General features: G+C 42.1%; 1 protein-coding gene across 1 annotated transcript; it reads left to right on the top strand.

The window, feature by feature from the left end:
- Positions 1-3,802: 3,802 nt before the first annotated feature.
- Positions 3,803-13,170, top strand: T265_05849 (hypothetical protein; the record flags this gene model as incomplete). The annotated part of the gene is made up of 4 exons (XM_009170970.1): positions 3,803-3,907; positions 10,370-10,509; positions 11,859-11,898; positions 13,000-13,170. The coding sequence occupies 4 exons, from the start codon at positions 3,803-3,805 to the stop codon at positions 13,168-13,170; spliced, it is 456 nt and encodes a 151-aa protein (XP_009169234.1).
- Between the last annotated feature and the right edge of the window lie 2,854 nt (positions 13,171-16,024).

Genomic DNA, 16,024 nt, shown 5'->3' with positions numbered 1-16,024 from the left:
TTGTGAAAACCACTGCTTGGGACAAAGTTGGAAGAAACTGTCAACTAGAGTTGACGACCACAAACTCATCACTAAGATACTCGACCAACTGTCACTCATCTCTGCACACGAAGATGTGGAGGGATAAATTCGATTGGAATAATGTCAGCATACTGGGCCAGGCAAAAACAAAGAGAGAACGCAAGTTCATGGGGGCATCGTACTCCACTGATGGAGCAATAATCAGACACATTGAGATCGATTCTGTTTACTCGCCTCTGAGCACGAGGAAAATCTCGAACCACAAAACCCGGAGCCGAACGAGGATTAAAAAAGTGATGAAACTACAAACTACCAAAAATAGAAGCAACACCACAAACCAATCAAACGACGGCGAAGCTAGCCACAACTTAATACAGATCACGAATGGGCCAACCGGAACAGACTATTTTAGCGGTAGCGTGGTCGTAGGAAACAAGAAATACAAACCACAACGCAAAACAAATTAAGATTGGACCAACCAGTATCCAAGCAGAATGATTGTGAAAGGGCAGTAAGTTTACAGCGCAAAGGCCGCTCTTTGGAAACTGTATAAACGCAGGCATGAAGTGAGGAACTACCCAGCCAACAGCGCACTGAACATGTCTACTCGAATGGTAACGAACGCAAATCAATTTCCGAGCTTGGCGAACAGATCAACAGCCACTTACTCAATAACCAGACTGTATGTGGTTGTGGAATTAGACGGCTTCAGGTCGGTTTTTTTAACAAATGCCTCCTCATTCCCCGAGTTATTTCTACGAAGAAGACAACCTCACTGTTTTAAACAACTCCAATGTTTGTAATGAGTTTCACTGACTTCGTTTTTTACACCTTTTCAATATACATCGTAAAGGTTAATTTTCACTTGTTTTTTTCTTTTAAAAATACATTTTGACCAGATTACATGGCTTAAGCGTGGGCGTCAGCCCTCATATCCGGCATTTTTTCAATTATATCTGGAGGCGCTCAGATGTTTGAAGCAGTTTTCGCGATTGAGACGGCGTATCTCACGAGGTAAGGCAATTCCATCCAAGTATCCAGGATAGGTGGAAAACTCGAAATTATCTCAAAGCTCAAAAATACTTGGTGTCTTTTACTAAATAAAAAAAACATATAGGAATTGAAAAGCTACATCTTGTTCAGAATATGTGCGAATCGACTTACAGATGAATCTTGCACATGTATACACTTTATCAAGTTTACAGGATTCAAAAAGTGAACTAAAAAAACAGATTTAATCCGTTCTATGCTCACAGGTAGCATCTCATTAAGCAAGAAACATACATACGGTACTTCCTGGCTTTTCAGAATAGACTGCCTTCACTTGCAGGGCAAAATCCAAACTGAGTATCATATACGTTAGTTTTTCCACACAGGGTAAGCGGATTCTCGCGACCTTTTTGTCACACTTAAGGCTCTACCTTCACATAAATGATGTCCAGATCACTGACCACGTTTATCCTTCATAATTCAGAACTACTGGAGGCGTTAAATGAAGAAGCTCTCCGAAAGCAAACGCGACATACACTTTCGTCTGTATACGCATGAAAGGAAGAAGGCCTTCACTGTGGAGTCATTTATTAGGAAATGCCAACTGACCGGTTACAGACCATTGGACAGGGAAGCAGAACTCTCATTTGCATCTTATTTACAAAAACTGAACATTCATCCTCTCCTGAACGCGTCTTCTTGAACTTTCCTGGATATTCATTGACTCCAATCATTCATCGCTCAAATCCAAGCAAATCTTATAAAGCGACTCCACAAATTCCGCAACAGATCTCCACTTTTCAAAAGATGTAAAGCGAAATTACACGAACAACACACATCACTCACGTGCCTCCCCATCAGTAGTATCACCGTTACAGGCATAGTTGTAAATGAATTGATCTTAATTACCGTCGTCCAATTCTTAGACGGACTTTTGCATTGGGGCTTATCTTTTGATCGGATTTAGGACAGCACTTGCAAACATTCAGTTTGTCCACACCATTTGTAGGTTTTCCGAGCAGAAATCAGGTTTTCGGATGTCCTGTGATGTTTTAACCCTCCCAGACGATGAAGTGATATTAGGGCACAGATATCCGTCAACATTTTTGAAGGTCTTCTGTCATCCTTCATCAAATATTTACTGCACAGAATTTCATGGATCCGGCTTGTTGGATGGACGGCAGGAAAGCTTGAAATGTAGGATAACGTCAATGGCGTCCCAGTGGATGGAACAGTCGGTAAGGTGCTCCTGCCTCAGTCGACAGCTGTGCCAGCTAAACCTCACTGAAGCAAGCACTAATGACTAGAAGTGCAAATGGCATTCGCAATTTTTCATTCAAACTTTCTGCTTGTTTACATTCACAAGGCACAGGCAAGGGTAACAAAAATAGCAAAGAACTTTGATCTGAGCAACTTTATTGGATGAAATGTGACATTGTTGCGATACTGATTGCCTTTTGCTGCCAGTAGAACAATTAATCGAAGGTTCAAGCACTGTTCAGGCAATCCTAAACCGCACCAAATAAGCCTATATCAATTGTGTATGGTTTTCATAACGACTGCGAATCGGGTTTTCCTTAGATTTCATCATATCGGACAGGCAGATGCAAACTCAACTTCCAACGTTTTTTCCGAGTATCATTCCCATTTGAGTTGAGCTTGTGTTTCGTTTTCATCACTGATTGGATGGATTAGCTGTCACAAAGTGGGATGGATCTGTACCAAATCGAGCCATTGCTGTCGATGATAATTTAACCTGATTGTTTCTAACAGATTTGTCTTCAGTTTGCGAATGTTTGCAGAAAATAATCATTTTGTGGAGACAGCATGCTCCCAACCTCTGTCATGAAGCAGCCTTCAAGCGTTATTCGCAGCGTTGGTAATGCCAGATGTTGCGTCTTTTATGGTGCGCCTCGAGGCTAAACACTCACTGAATCGAGCGGATCCGAGTGTGAATCCGCTTTGATGCGCATGTGTGTCATAGTGGTCCAGCTGTAACACCTTTCCGATGTCTAGCTGCCATGCCACCTGAAAGAAGCGCGAGGGTTGAGATATTCCCTAGTTGCCGATGCTTATACAGAGTAGTCGAGGTGTAGAGCTTTGGTTCGCGGCTTAGCCACAGAACATCTTCAGCCGTGGCACCGTAGGCTAAATTTATTTGGCTGCGGCCAGTCCTGGGGTCAAAACATTTAGAGAATCAAATGATGGGATCATGTGAAATGTATCAAGAATTCAGCTTTGGTTGCAGTTTTGGAGTTTTCCGGGATAGGTATCTTGTTCATAGTCGCACCACTCTCGTTTGAACGGTCGTCCTCCCGTTCTAGTCTAATTATTCCGGTGAGTCCACAACGAAGGAAAGCACTGGACTCGAGTTTCGCTCTCATTAGGGCTCATCAGTCGTGCATATCCAATGGCCGTGCACGGGATCTAAACCCCGTGACACGTGACATGTGGGGCGAGCGTGTAACCACTACTCCATCAACGCACGTTGGGCGTAACCGAATTTTCACGTCTGAACAGGCGAACGTGATCACAACTGAGCGATGTGATTGGTGTCTCCGACTCATCGAACGGCGACCCAATAACTGTCCTGGTCGTGACGATCGATTGACCCGCTAGTCATGTAGCGTGACACACGGTTTATTCGGTATATCAGTTCAAGCTCTGCGAAGCTCCCGTTGAAAATGACGCCTACCAGAAACCGCACGATAAATATTTACGAAACTTTCAGAGAGGTTACGTATGATTCATAGGAAAGACCGCACAGAGCTTCGTTTTGTCATCATGCCGAATGTTGGTTTTTCGATACAGGACTCTGAGTTTGGGCAGGTATAACGATCAAAAATATCTTAAGGGAAATCTGAGTCCGAAAGTCTACGGTACTCTTTACACAAAAGTAAGCAACAGAGGACAACAAAGTTCAACTTTTCTTAACAGTAAGGTCTGTCACTGACGTAACATCAAAGTCCTCATCCCAGCTCAAGGTGGATTGTGATCGTCCGTCCCGAGACCAATCCCTCGAGCCTGATTGGATCAGACTCAGTTGGGCCGTTGGCCGGCTGTTGTTGGAACGGCCTGGTCACCGGTAGTTGGTGCAGCCAACTTCAAAGAAATGACTAATAGCTGGGTGAACTTTGGAACACAAAAGACTGTTAATTTTGCTGTTCTGTTTCCCCTTGCTATATGGCCGTAACGTCTCTAACTATAACTATATAAACTCAAGCTTGAGACAGATGAAATGGTTGGGACGTGAAATTAGCGATCGGAAAGCTATCGGTTTAAATCCAACTTCGGCATCTCGACTACCTCCGCCTAGGCTTCGGTAGAATCGCAGTAACTCAGCCTTCGTGCTGCCCAACGTTGGCATGGCGACACTGTATGAAAACGCGTCACAGCTACTTGCTTAATATTTTAATTTTGTTTTAACTTGAAATGAACAATCGTCACATTATTTTAAGCTGAAAATTTGATTCTCACTTTGGGCGATTCCGGATTTTAGATTGTTTTGCACATGATAGGATTTCGCATGATGTAGAAGATCATACGGCGTCACATATATCGGAAAGGTCTGTCATACGTGGTAGAATTCAAGCTTTTTCACTATGTTTCGGGTTTTTCCATAAAATTTCCAGTTTCTCCTAAGTTATGGCGAAATTTGCGTTCCCACACACACACACACGTACTTGTCACAGATGCAACGCAGACGGAATTGTGGGTGGAAAGCCAATTATTGCATACTATGGTGAGTAGATATAGCGTCTCGGAATGTGAAATCTCGGTGATATTATGCAACCGGATGGGGTTCCTTGGACGCGCGGTAGTTGTCCGTGATGAGGTAGTTATTGTTTAGAGTTGAACCTTATGCAACCGGATGGGGTTCCTTGGACGCGAGGTAGTTAGTGTTTAGGGTTGAACGCTTGACTTTTGCAATGACCGGGGACAAAACGTCCGGGGTGACATTTCAGACCACTATGGTAAAGAATAGAAAAGGTATATTACATCTTATCCGGGTTGATGTGAACTCAATGTCATTTATAGAAGTAAACAGTGGAATAAGAGGTGAAATTCACTCCCTCCTATGCATAAAAATACTCTAGTATTTCCAGGAACTTTGTAAACTGGGGACCAAGGCTCCTAGTCTGAAATCTGATGTTGCTCACTTCCACCGACAAAAAAACAGTATCACTGGACGCTTTAATGTAAGCCAGTCCAGTGCGAAAAAATCGATAGCATAAGTAAAAATAGTAGATAATAATGGGCGTTTTTGCTATTCGAACTATTCGAAACAATTTAGAATATACATCTGCCTAGTATGGACGCACGTTTCAGTAGATCATTTTGTGGATACAATGAACCCAAACAGCACACGCAGACGAAGTGTTTGAAGATCACACCGGTATCACACCGGCAGGTAACCCGCGAATCTGAAGTCCAGCGGGGCAAATTAAAGCGAGCAACCGTGAATTTCTCATAACAAACTATCAGTAACTTGGTTCTGTAGAAATCTGGTTTCGGTAGTATGACAATTTATGACAGAGTGTTTTCGACGACGTCGAATTCAAAGCCACAGATTAATCTCAGTTTGCTGGCAAATCTCCAAAGGGGTTGGTAGGATCTGTGGAATATAGATCCTCGTTACTCTCTTTTGTACAGTCATGGTGCAATTCGTTTTGTGGGTTCACACCGAAGAAAGAAGAAACTGAATTCGTGTTTTCCTCTTATTAGAACTCATCAGTAACGCACACATTCGGAGGCGCCGGGGTTTGAACTCCGGATTTCGAACATCTGAAGCCCCGTAGGACTTAGCTGCACTGTCACGTCTGAACAAGCAAACATGTTCTCGACTGAGTGCGCAGTTCAAAGACCTAAAGTTCCATTGTTTGGAGAACTGGGTTACAATTAGATGCCCCAACCACACGGTGCAGTAAATTCACAGGATATTCATTACATATTAGCATCCAATTTCACTCAACAGGGATGTTCTGGTGAGGAGAAGACGTATACATTCACAGGCCGCAGCTCACATTTAGCTGTGTTCCTGGGTGTTCCTTGATGATACAGCATATCTATAGTCTTTACCCAGCCTCTCCACGTCCCAGATGGAGCTATTCCACCAAGTGGATATTCACCCATTACTTAGTGCAATAAAAGGAGAACGAATGGTCTGAACGTGCCCCAGCAGTTCAGATCGGCTCCCACTGAAATCGACAGACACCTGTGGTGGGTTCCTAAATGAAACATGCAACCAAGGTTTGGTTTGCACTCATTGCCTTGGAAATGGACAAAAATGAACACAAAAATGAACAGTTTAAAAGTGTACCCTCTGCTCCCAAGGCCAACGATATATGTCACAACAAATAGGCTGATGCAGATGAAAGCGAGAATCAGATATTAGGCAGGATGAAATTGGCGAACAAGATAACATATTATCCGCAAAAGGACGCACTTTATCCAACATTTCAAGCGCTCATCATCCTCGATTTCGAGCAAGATATACCGTTCAAAGTCGATTCAAATATTTTATTCTCACGCATTCTTTCCTCTGTACTTACAGAAGATGAATAGGGGGAATTGTCGGTGGAAAGACAACCTGATATCATCCCAGACAAGCTTCGGAAGATCATAAAAGGTGCTGGGGAAAAGTTCAGTCGATCCAACTCAAAATTACCATATGCATGCATGAATAAATGATGCGCAAATTCATCCAGAGATGGTGTCTACAAATGCACTTATCGGAGTAAAAAATATGTAATTTGGCGGTTCACCGTGAGATCAACAAAACTGCAAGATAAATACAATTTGTGCACTCTTTGTATGCGCAAAAAGTATAAAGCAGTGTCGGCGAATATACACTCATTTGCAAACTAATTTGATTTTTCGAGTGACTCACCTGGAACCCAGCTGAATCTCTCGTTTGTGATGTTTTCAGGCAATGTACCGGTGCGATTCGCATTGTCTGTATACTTGGAGAACAAAGCAATCAGTCGGCACAATTAGACAGTCTCCAGATAAATTTCGCTGAACATCGCGTTACTAGGAGATTGCATACTGATTTGTAAACTCAGAACACTGCAAAGTCAATAACTCTCAGTTATCTCACGGTGTACCGCATAAGTTCAGCTGCTTACCTACTAACAAAGTTCCTTTCGCTAATTCCGAGAAGCGAGTTACGGAATGGAAGTCCCATGAGGTGTTTTGACAAATATTTATCAAGCAATCAACCAGATCATACACTCTGGCATTCGGTTTGCTACATTTTAACCAAGTGATCGTATCCGTTCACCTCATTGATGTTTATCAGAAGCGTGTTCTTGGTACCAGTTTCGTTGCATTGCGTTTCGTCAAACTATTTTTATGATTTATTCCACCGATTTAAAACTGATTTGGGGTTTCTGCCAATGGGCTAAATAAAAAAACGAATAGCGAATACACTCATTTGCAAACGCTCGTTTGCCTGAGAACATCACACACGAGAGATTCAGCTGCGTTCCAGAAAGAACCAAATTAGTTCGCAAATGAGGGTATATTCGCTGATTTCGTGCAATTTAGTTTCAAGTAGAAAATGAGGTTGACGGAAACCCGGGGACTGCGCCTACCTGATGAGCCCCAATAAGGGCGAAACCGGTCGTGGGCTGTCGACAGATTTTCACCAACCTTATGAGTAGTACATTACAAAAAAACGAATAATTCATCTTCGTGTATATCGTCATTTCTGGTGCTCAGTGTTGGCTATTTTTACTGGTTTTATCTCCAGCTTACCTTGAAATGTTCCCCGCTTTGTCGGGAAACCTGATTATCTGAATGATACCTAGAAGACAACCATATTACGACAAGTGGCTTTCTTGCTGTATTTGTGTTTGCTCAAGTGGGACTTTCATTCAGTTCGTGGCTCTCGTAAATGGACTGTGGACGCTTGTGTTAGCTGCTTTTGATCACTTTCTCAGACGCAACTGTTTGGTTCAAATTGTGCAGGGTAGAATATGGAAAACTGTTGTAAACTACAAAACTTTCTCTCCACAAGTTGGATGAAATCCTTTGAAGAACAGATGCAGTGAGTAGGTGTGATTCATCTGGGTTCCAAATGAGTCTCCCGTCAAAACTAAATTGGTACGCAGATCAGCGCTTAAGTCGGATTCCTTGCTATTTGGGTTCAGGTGAAACATACAGTTGATGACAACTCGGGGACTTCGCCTATCGGATACACCCCAAGAAGGACAAAACCAATCGTGGGCTGTCCAAGATATTTAAGCAACTTCAAGGGTAGTGTATCATGTCCTTAACAATTTTTGACATTGTTTTTTTCCATCTAACGAACCAAACTATTAGACTTAACCATATGTAACTAGTTAACCTGAAGGCTTTGCTGTCATAAGAATTTTTCTCGGAGTACCGCGATTTTCCTGAATGTACTTGAATTCCAGACTGAACTTACAAGGATTTCGTCCCCATGTAAAATATCACTTAGAACTCTAATTAAGGTCAGCTAATAGTCCACTGTCTCACTTCATAAAACCAAGCACGTTTCAAGGTTGTGATCAGGATGTCAGTAGTTGTATGATCCCTGAAAATATGTTTCCCTAAAACGGGCAATTCTTCAAAAATTCTCCAGTTCACGGATGATAAGATCCACTATTTATGCACTGTATAGATACCACTCGTATGTATTACTCGCATCGCTGATGAGTGTGAGCAGCGTTACATTTTATCAAACCCGGAATGTGGTCTTGAACTGAGAGGAACCAGAACCAGTATGTGGTATCCTTGGTAAACCTAATTACAACTGTTCACTACCGCGCTGACGTCGAACATTATCCCTTGTCTCCGCATTAATTCAATCAAACGACGTATCACTGGTATAGTTTTTCATTCCATGTAAGTGTGTATAGCTTCCGATTCTGGCAATCGATCTGTACCTACGTTAGCTCTACAGTGATTCCTAATGGAAACTGTAAACGCTAAATGCTAATGTGTATATTTCCACTTCGTGGAATAAAAACTAAGGTTGGATGGTTGTACTTTCACAGTCCGGGATACTATCGATCTGATCTGGTCTTATGGAGCTACATTTCAGTGTTCTCCCCCGCCAAACTTAGTGATAAGACACCTGCAAACAGAATTTGGGATTGATCGTATGCAGACGATGGTCACTCACTGAGTAATGTACGTCTGGTTTAAAGTAGCTGACACGAGGATTTGACAATGCTCGTACAGTGTAAGCTAAATGTAACAAAGTTCCGTGTTACAGCGAGCAGCGCCGATAGAAACAAGTGTACGCTTCAGCTCCTTTCTCTCTCTCGGATATGTGAACATTTGATTAGGACGTCTTGACGCGGGGTAAGTTCTGCTTCGAAACATCTCTAAAAACGATGTCATCCCATACATTAGCCTGATGATTCTGAAAAGTGATCAGTGTGGAATCGAAAAATCGACTATCAGTGAAGCGACACTTAGAACCGATTGAGAATTGGTCGTTGCGGTACGTTGTGGACTCATTGTCGGGTGAATTTCAGCTTCTTCAAGCCCAGTGAGTAGGCAACCAGTTTGGCCCAAGTTCAAAGCAAATGGGAAGACATTAGCATAAAACAGCTAACTGCCAGTAAGTTTCAAGTTAAAGAGTATGAATAGTTATATCTCATGTATTCGGTGTTTGAATGACCGATTTAACATGGCTATCGCGATATTTCCATCTCACAAATCGGTTTCTAGGAAGAGCAGCGAGCATCAGATGCTACTAACCAACGCATTTTAGCTAGTTTACAAATGTTCTCACTGTAACGAAGCATTAGTGTTGAACACTGATGTCACACCGTCCACGCCAGTGGTGACAAGGACCAATGTTACCCGACAAGTTTAGGGACTCGCTCAACATTTAGCCTCTTTCGTTTGAAGCTTCTGTAAATCTCGCCTTGCTATTCCTAACCTAGGGCTTATTCAAGGCTAGTGAGCATTGGGTGAATAAAATATAATAAGCATATTTGTGACAAGTACCAAGGAGTGGCAGACCAAGGCGATCTAATCGGATCAAATGGCTTTGTGATTGCGATGAGGTCTAGAATACAAGCAACCTATCTCCTTTGATAGATTTGTCAAACTCGTTCAAGCAAGGATAAAGGAAGCAAAAGCGTGCCTGCTGACTGTTGAACAGTAGACTTTGTGTGATTTCTTGACACAGTAACAATACAATGGATAATTTTGCAAACTAGTTAGGGCTTAAAAGTCATCTGTACATCTGGCTCTGTTTAATGCCACGTCCGTAGATGTGCCAACTACGTTATTCTCTGAATAAGGCGGAATTATTTTACAATCATGAGGCAAACAAATTAAAGAATTGTGAAGTGTCCTTCGAGATCACTTTAAGGGGAATCGCTCAACTGTAACATGCTTTCGGTGCCTAGCTGCCATGCTATCTGAAGGAAGCATGAGGGCTGGGATGCTGCCAGGTCGCCCAAGCCCAGACAGGGGCGGTCGAGATGTCGGGTTCGAACCATGGATATTCCGGTAGGTAAGTTCACGCTCTAACCACTGAGCCATCTCCCCCCATAAGGGACATACTTGACAATGTTGTATATTCTTGCTCTCTATTAGTGTGGCGGTGTATACTACTGATAAAGCATGCAAATAGTTTATTTTACAGGGTCCAGGCTTCGACCCCTCGAAAGGTCAAGGCTACTCTGGAAGTTCTGGAACCGCTTTTGCAGTGTTCGTTTATTGTTGTTCATTACTCTATGGATCTCAAGGAAAACTTGAAACGATGCTTAGGGATGTTCACTTTTCAGGAAACCTGTTTACGTTCGCGTTTGGTTTTGAATAACTCCGCAGAAAGGGGCTTCCCTTCCTTCTATTAGTAGTAATTCGATGCCACGAATTCGATGCACATTTTGTCCAATTAAGAAACTGATGCTGAATGCCCATAGGACAAATGGGTTATTTTGAGACCTATAATTTTTGTTCAACGGATTGAGACTGAGAATTTGCTATGTTTCGGGTTTATTGACCCCCCATGATCGTCATATTCATCAGCTAAATAGTTACCAACTAGACATTTTGTGTTGGACCACCTGTTTTTCGTAGTTTATCTCAAAGGAGCAACTGCTTTTGCAAGCACAAAGGTGGATTCTCACCTTACCTCAAACTAGTTCAACTCCGTGCTTGAGATATTCTGTGGTTACAGTTCCCAGTACAAAGTTACTTGCATCAAGATGACTTTGAGAACTACTGTAAAAATGTAGGTCCCAAAGTTGCGGGTCTTCAAATGTCGCGTTTTTTTGTTCAGTGCGTGGTTGGTGACATAAAACAGTCCTATGGCAGCCTGCGGAAATGAAAACTAATCACGAACTGAAGTATGAGATGGCCTTCGCGCAGCACATCAATTTGAAGAGTATCATTCACTTGAGTCTCCTGTGAAAACCAAACTGATTTACAAATGAGTGTATTTCTCGAAAACAGTGCAATTTGTGTTCAAGTAGATCATAAGGTTGACGGAAACTCGGGGACGGCACCCACCTGATGAAGGGCGAAACCGGTCATGGGCTGTCGAAAGTTTTCAGCAACCTTGTGAGTAGCGTGCCACCCTGAGGAGTATATGAGCGACAGACTGGTCAAAACAAGATTGGCATAGCCCCTTTGACCGGTGGTTGGAAAATACTTTTGAGTGATCGTAGATCTATTGTTTCACAGCCGATTAACGCACACCAGCTAGCAGTAGTTTAATTTATTGCCAAACTAGGGGTAACTCGCCGCTTGAAAAGTAGACCACCCTGGCGATCTTGCGCCAACCGCTGCTATCTTACGCTCATGGTATTAAGCCAAGGCCTTTGGTCGACGAACCGATTCATTCTTCTGTTTAGTCCGTACCAATCCTCACAAAATGTTCCCAGCTTTGCAGAGGTAATCGATATTGGGTCGGTGGATTCGCTAAATTAATAAGGGGAGATGTGGATGAACTTACATTGCAGGAGAATATGCAATTAGCCGGCTAATGTACTTCGGTTTCCACTACCCCACCTTACTGGTATTAAGTTGTGTACTGACCTAGCCTACTCATTTGCGAGGACAACAATAGATGCCGACTGGAGAGTCGAAAACACGCCCACAAGGCTAGTACCCATTAGGAGGCAGGCGCACTCAAAGCCTAATATGTGCCTCCATTAGGCTGTCTGTTATCTCGAAGAATTATCGTGTAAACAAAACATCTATCCAAGAGTATATACCGACACCCAACCTTTACGCGGGGGATGAGGGCTCTTCTTAAAGCAAATTTAGAGATAATCAAGTATACCACCGTTATCTTGTAAAAGGGAATTGGCCACAGCTTTAAAACTCGCCTGAAAGTTTTACCGAAAATCACACGTGCGATAATACTCAATAAACTTTTGAGAGTAGACATGTGATTGATATGCGAATCTCTTACTCAAATTAATCAAGAACTAACTTGTCTCTGCCCACACTATAACAGTACTTTCACCCGAATTCCCATATATGGTTTATCTCGAATACGGAAAGTCTAACACTATATTGCAAAATACACCTTCTATCCGTGAGCTTCGACTGCATTCACGCAATCTAGTGTGGAGATACTGACCAGGCCTCATGCTCAGGCTTCAGATAATTTATGGAAAAGATTGATATTTGGACTAAGGAACAGGTAATTGAAAATATCGCATCCACGGGCGGTTTACTGTTGAGATTCAAATAAAAAATCACAGTCATTAGAAAACAGTTCCCTTGTTCAAAGTGTTCATGAAACCTAGACTTTCTCCGTTAGCCAAGTCGATTGTGCACCATCCCCACGACTGTTTGGATCCAGAGTAGACGGCAGACAAGCTTGATCCCAACCAACGCATATCGTGGACAAAAGTTTCATTCAGAAGTCACAGAATGGCCATATAATCAAGTCAAGATATGAGGCTTTTGCAGTGAAATTCGGTGTGGGCTTGCGGTACCTTATCATGGGCTAAAGTACATTTTGAATACATTTTGAATACATAGATAAAAAAGATAAATAGAAAAGATAATCATTCAGTTGTAACACTTTATCGGTGCCTAGCTGCCATACCGCTTGAAGGAAGTACGAGGGCTGGAATACTGCCAGGTTGCTCAAGCCTAGACAAGGGAAGTCGAGAGACAGAGGTCGTGAACCACAGACATTCCGGTCAGTAAATTCGTGTTCTGACCACTGAGCCATCTCGCCCCCAATACATATATAACAGGGTTTTAATTGCCTAGGTGATCTCTTTCACACAGTTTAAGTGATTTTGGAAACCCAGGATGGTGAAACCGAGTAAAAGGTACCGGATTCGGTCTTCCCGATCACCTCACAAAAGCCCGCTATCCGTTTTGTAACTTCAGCTTGAGTAAATAGGGTTTACAAATTTCCACTATTCATATTTCTCAATTGAATAGTGATGCAGCGTTGAAAACTTAGTTGCCACATAATAGGCCCAACAGATGCGCTCACATGCTTCACTTAGGCGTCAGGTAGTTTTGAAGGTTGCCGCGTGCCAATGCGGCAAAATATCAAACAACTGATGGTAGCGGAAATGCCGCTCCCTAATGAGACTAGAAACCGCTGGTCCTGATCAAGCACAGAGTTTCACTCTATAGAAGATTTCCCTGGGCCCTTAGGCCAGTACTAATATATTAAGACCATCACATTGATTCCCGAATTTGCCACCAGGTATAATATTGATTCAGTTTCACGGCGAATCTTGCATTTCGTTAAACTCTTGAAGAATCTTGACAGTGACTCATAAAATGAGGGAATATATATCGAACTCCATCTTATTATTCATACTTATATGCGTACTTATATTGTATGCGCGTATGTATTTCGTATAAACAGTAGCAGTCTTTATGAGATCATTGCGCGATTTTATTGAATCGGCGCTGCTCACCGACCAGCGGTTGGCAGTAGCAACGGATCGGTGGTTGATGGGTTTTTCGCTTCCAAGTTTCCCTCATCTGTCAACTCGATCAGGTGCTAACTAGTTGACATGGTTATCATCTTTTACTTGGCCAGACAAGTACAGTTTTGCAAAATATCCCTCATTTATCTACTTGTGATACTGGTGTTCATTTTGCGATATCATTTTATCAAGGAATTATAGACGTCAGTATCGCTACGGCTATCAAAAATTACCTGAGGAATTTGTCAAGTATCAGTCATCTAAAAATGAAGTAAACAGTGACCAAGAAAACAGGGATCTGGACTTCGAACAGTTTGGAATCACCCATCAGTACTGCTCTTGGGTGCGATTACATTGAAATAAATTTGACTGAAAGGCCTCCATCTTGCATGGTATCACGTGATGAATAATACCTGAGTGGCTTCTGAGGGCAGCATAGCTTATTTCGGAATCGGTAATTCCTATACCATACTGCATTATGCTATACTACGCATACTATGCTATACCATGCACTATACTATACTACGCATTACTGTAGTGCATAATGCTATGCAATGCAACGCTGCACTACACTATACTACACTGTTCTATACCATCCCATACTATTCTGCACTGTATTGTACTATGCTATACTAAACCATACTATACTATACTATACTATACTATACTATACTATACTATACTATACTATACTATACTATACTATACTATACTATACTATACTATACTATACTATACTATACTATACTATACTATACTATACTATACTATACACTATACTATGCTGTTATTGTAATTGATTTACGACAAACTTGAGCGCGCAGTTCAAGCTTAAACTTTCGAATTATTCGTGAGTATTTTCAAATTCCACGTGATTATGAAAACCGGAAACATTATGCTAACCGAATAAACAATAAGTATTGCCACTTGTCAATTGGTAGTGATCTAAACGATTTGTCGAACGATCAAACTGACTTTTGCTAATCGTGATGACATTAAACGCTCGTTGAAGCAATCAGGGACAATGTACACCAAGTGTTCCGACAGTAATTTTTGACTTGCTCTAGTAGACTTGTCACGTCAAGTCCTGTTTCATTAATGAAAGAATATTTCAACCGATCGTGTCATTCTGTTGTTTTATTTGATCTGGGAGTCACAGTACGAATATTAATTAATAATGAACCTGCCTTCCCGAAGAGTGGCTTGCTGATCACCATTCTTTTAGCACAGTCGAAGGAATGATTAACCACCAACGAAAATGTCTTTGTATTTGAGGTGGATTATATTCCCAGTTTGGGTGTGGCACGGCATTATCGGTTCACAATCCACTTTTCAGCAGTCACGGTTGCTTATACGTTATTAAGTATTCAACCATTGGCACAAAAAAAACGGTACATAAAGGGCTTTGTACATATCGAACCAGATAAAACCGATGTGGATCAAATCAAGATGATACCTCCGGAGAGTATCTCTGTGTTTACAGAAGACATTCCTATTACCGAAAGACCAGGTCTTCGAAAACCAGCTCAGACGTGTCGAATTCGACTCTCCCAGGTGGGTTGTCGTGCGCGCAACAAACGAAGATGGGGCGGTTGAACAGTGTTGCCGGTTGTTGAGCATACGTTGGATTCAGTTGTAGGGCACATTCACGGTTAAAATCAGAATCTACCTCACTTCCAGACTCGAACTGATCACTCCATAACCTCGTTCTTCTCTATCAAAGTCATCCCCTTTAAGTTGGTATTTACAGCATTGCTTAGGCTCTACAGATCTACTTTTTACAATCACGTGGCAGTCTTCAGTATCGACTGCAGCATTCAACAGAAGTTTCTGTGTTGAATCTCAAATATCAATTTTTTCTAGCAGAATCATGTCTCGGAAAATTAGTTCACGTTGCTGAAATGTCAGAATTTTGACAATTCTGAAGAAATACCACCCGGACACCCCTCATGGCGAAACATGTTTCCCTTGTCTAGCTTACAGGAGAGGATTCCAAATGCAGAATATGTGCATCGGAATGGCCCACATTTCAATGGCATCGTTGCCGGTCGAGTTAAATCTGATGTCGGTAAACTTTGCATAATCAGTGGCAACTGCCTGCATGTTGT

The sequence above is a fragment of the Opisthorchis viverrini genome (assembly GCF_000715545.1).
Source record: "Opisthorchis viverrini unplaced genomic scaffold opera_v5_117, whole genome shotgun sequence".
NCBI lineage: Eukaryota > Metazoa > Platyhelminthes > Trematoda > Opisthorchiida > Opisthorchiidae > Opisthorchis > Opisthorchis viverrini.
Note: the sequence above shows the minus strand (reverse complement) of the source record. Positions and strands in the feature narration are given on the sequence as shown.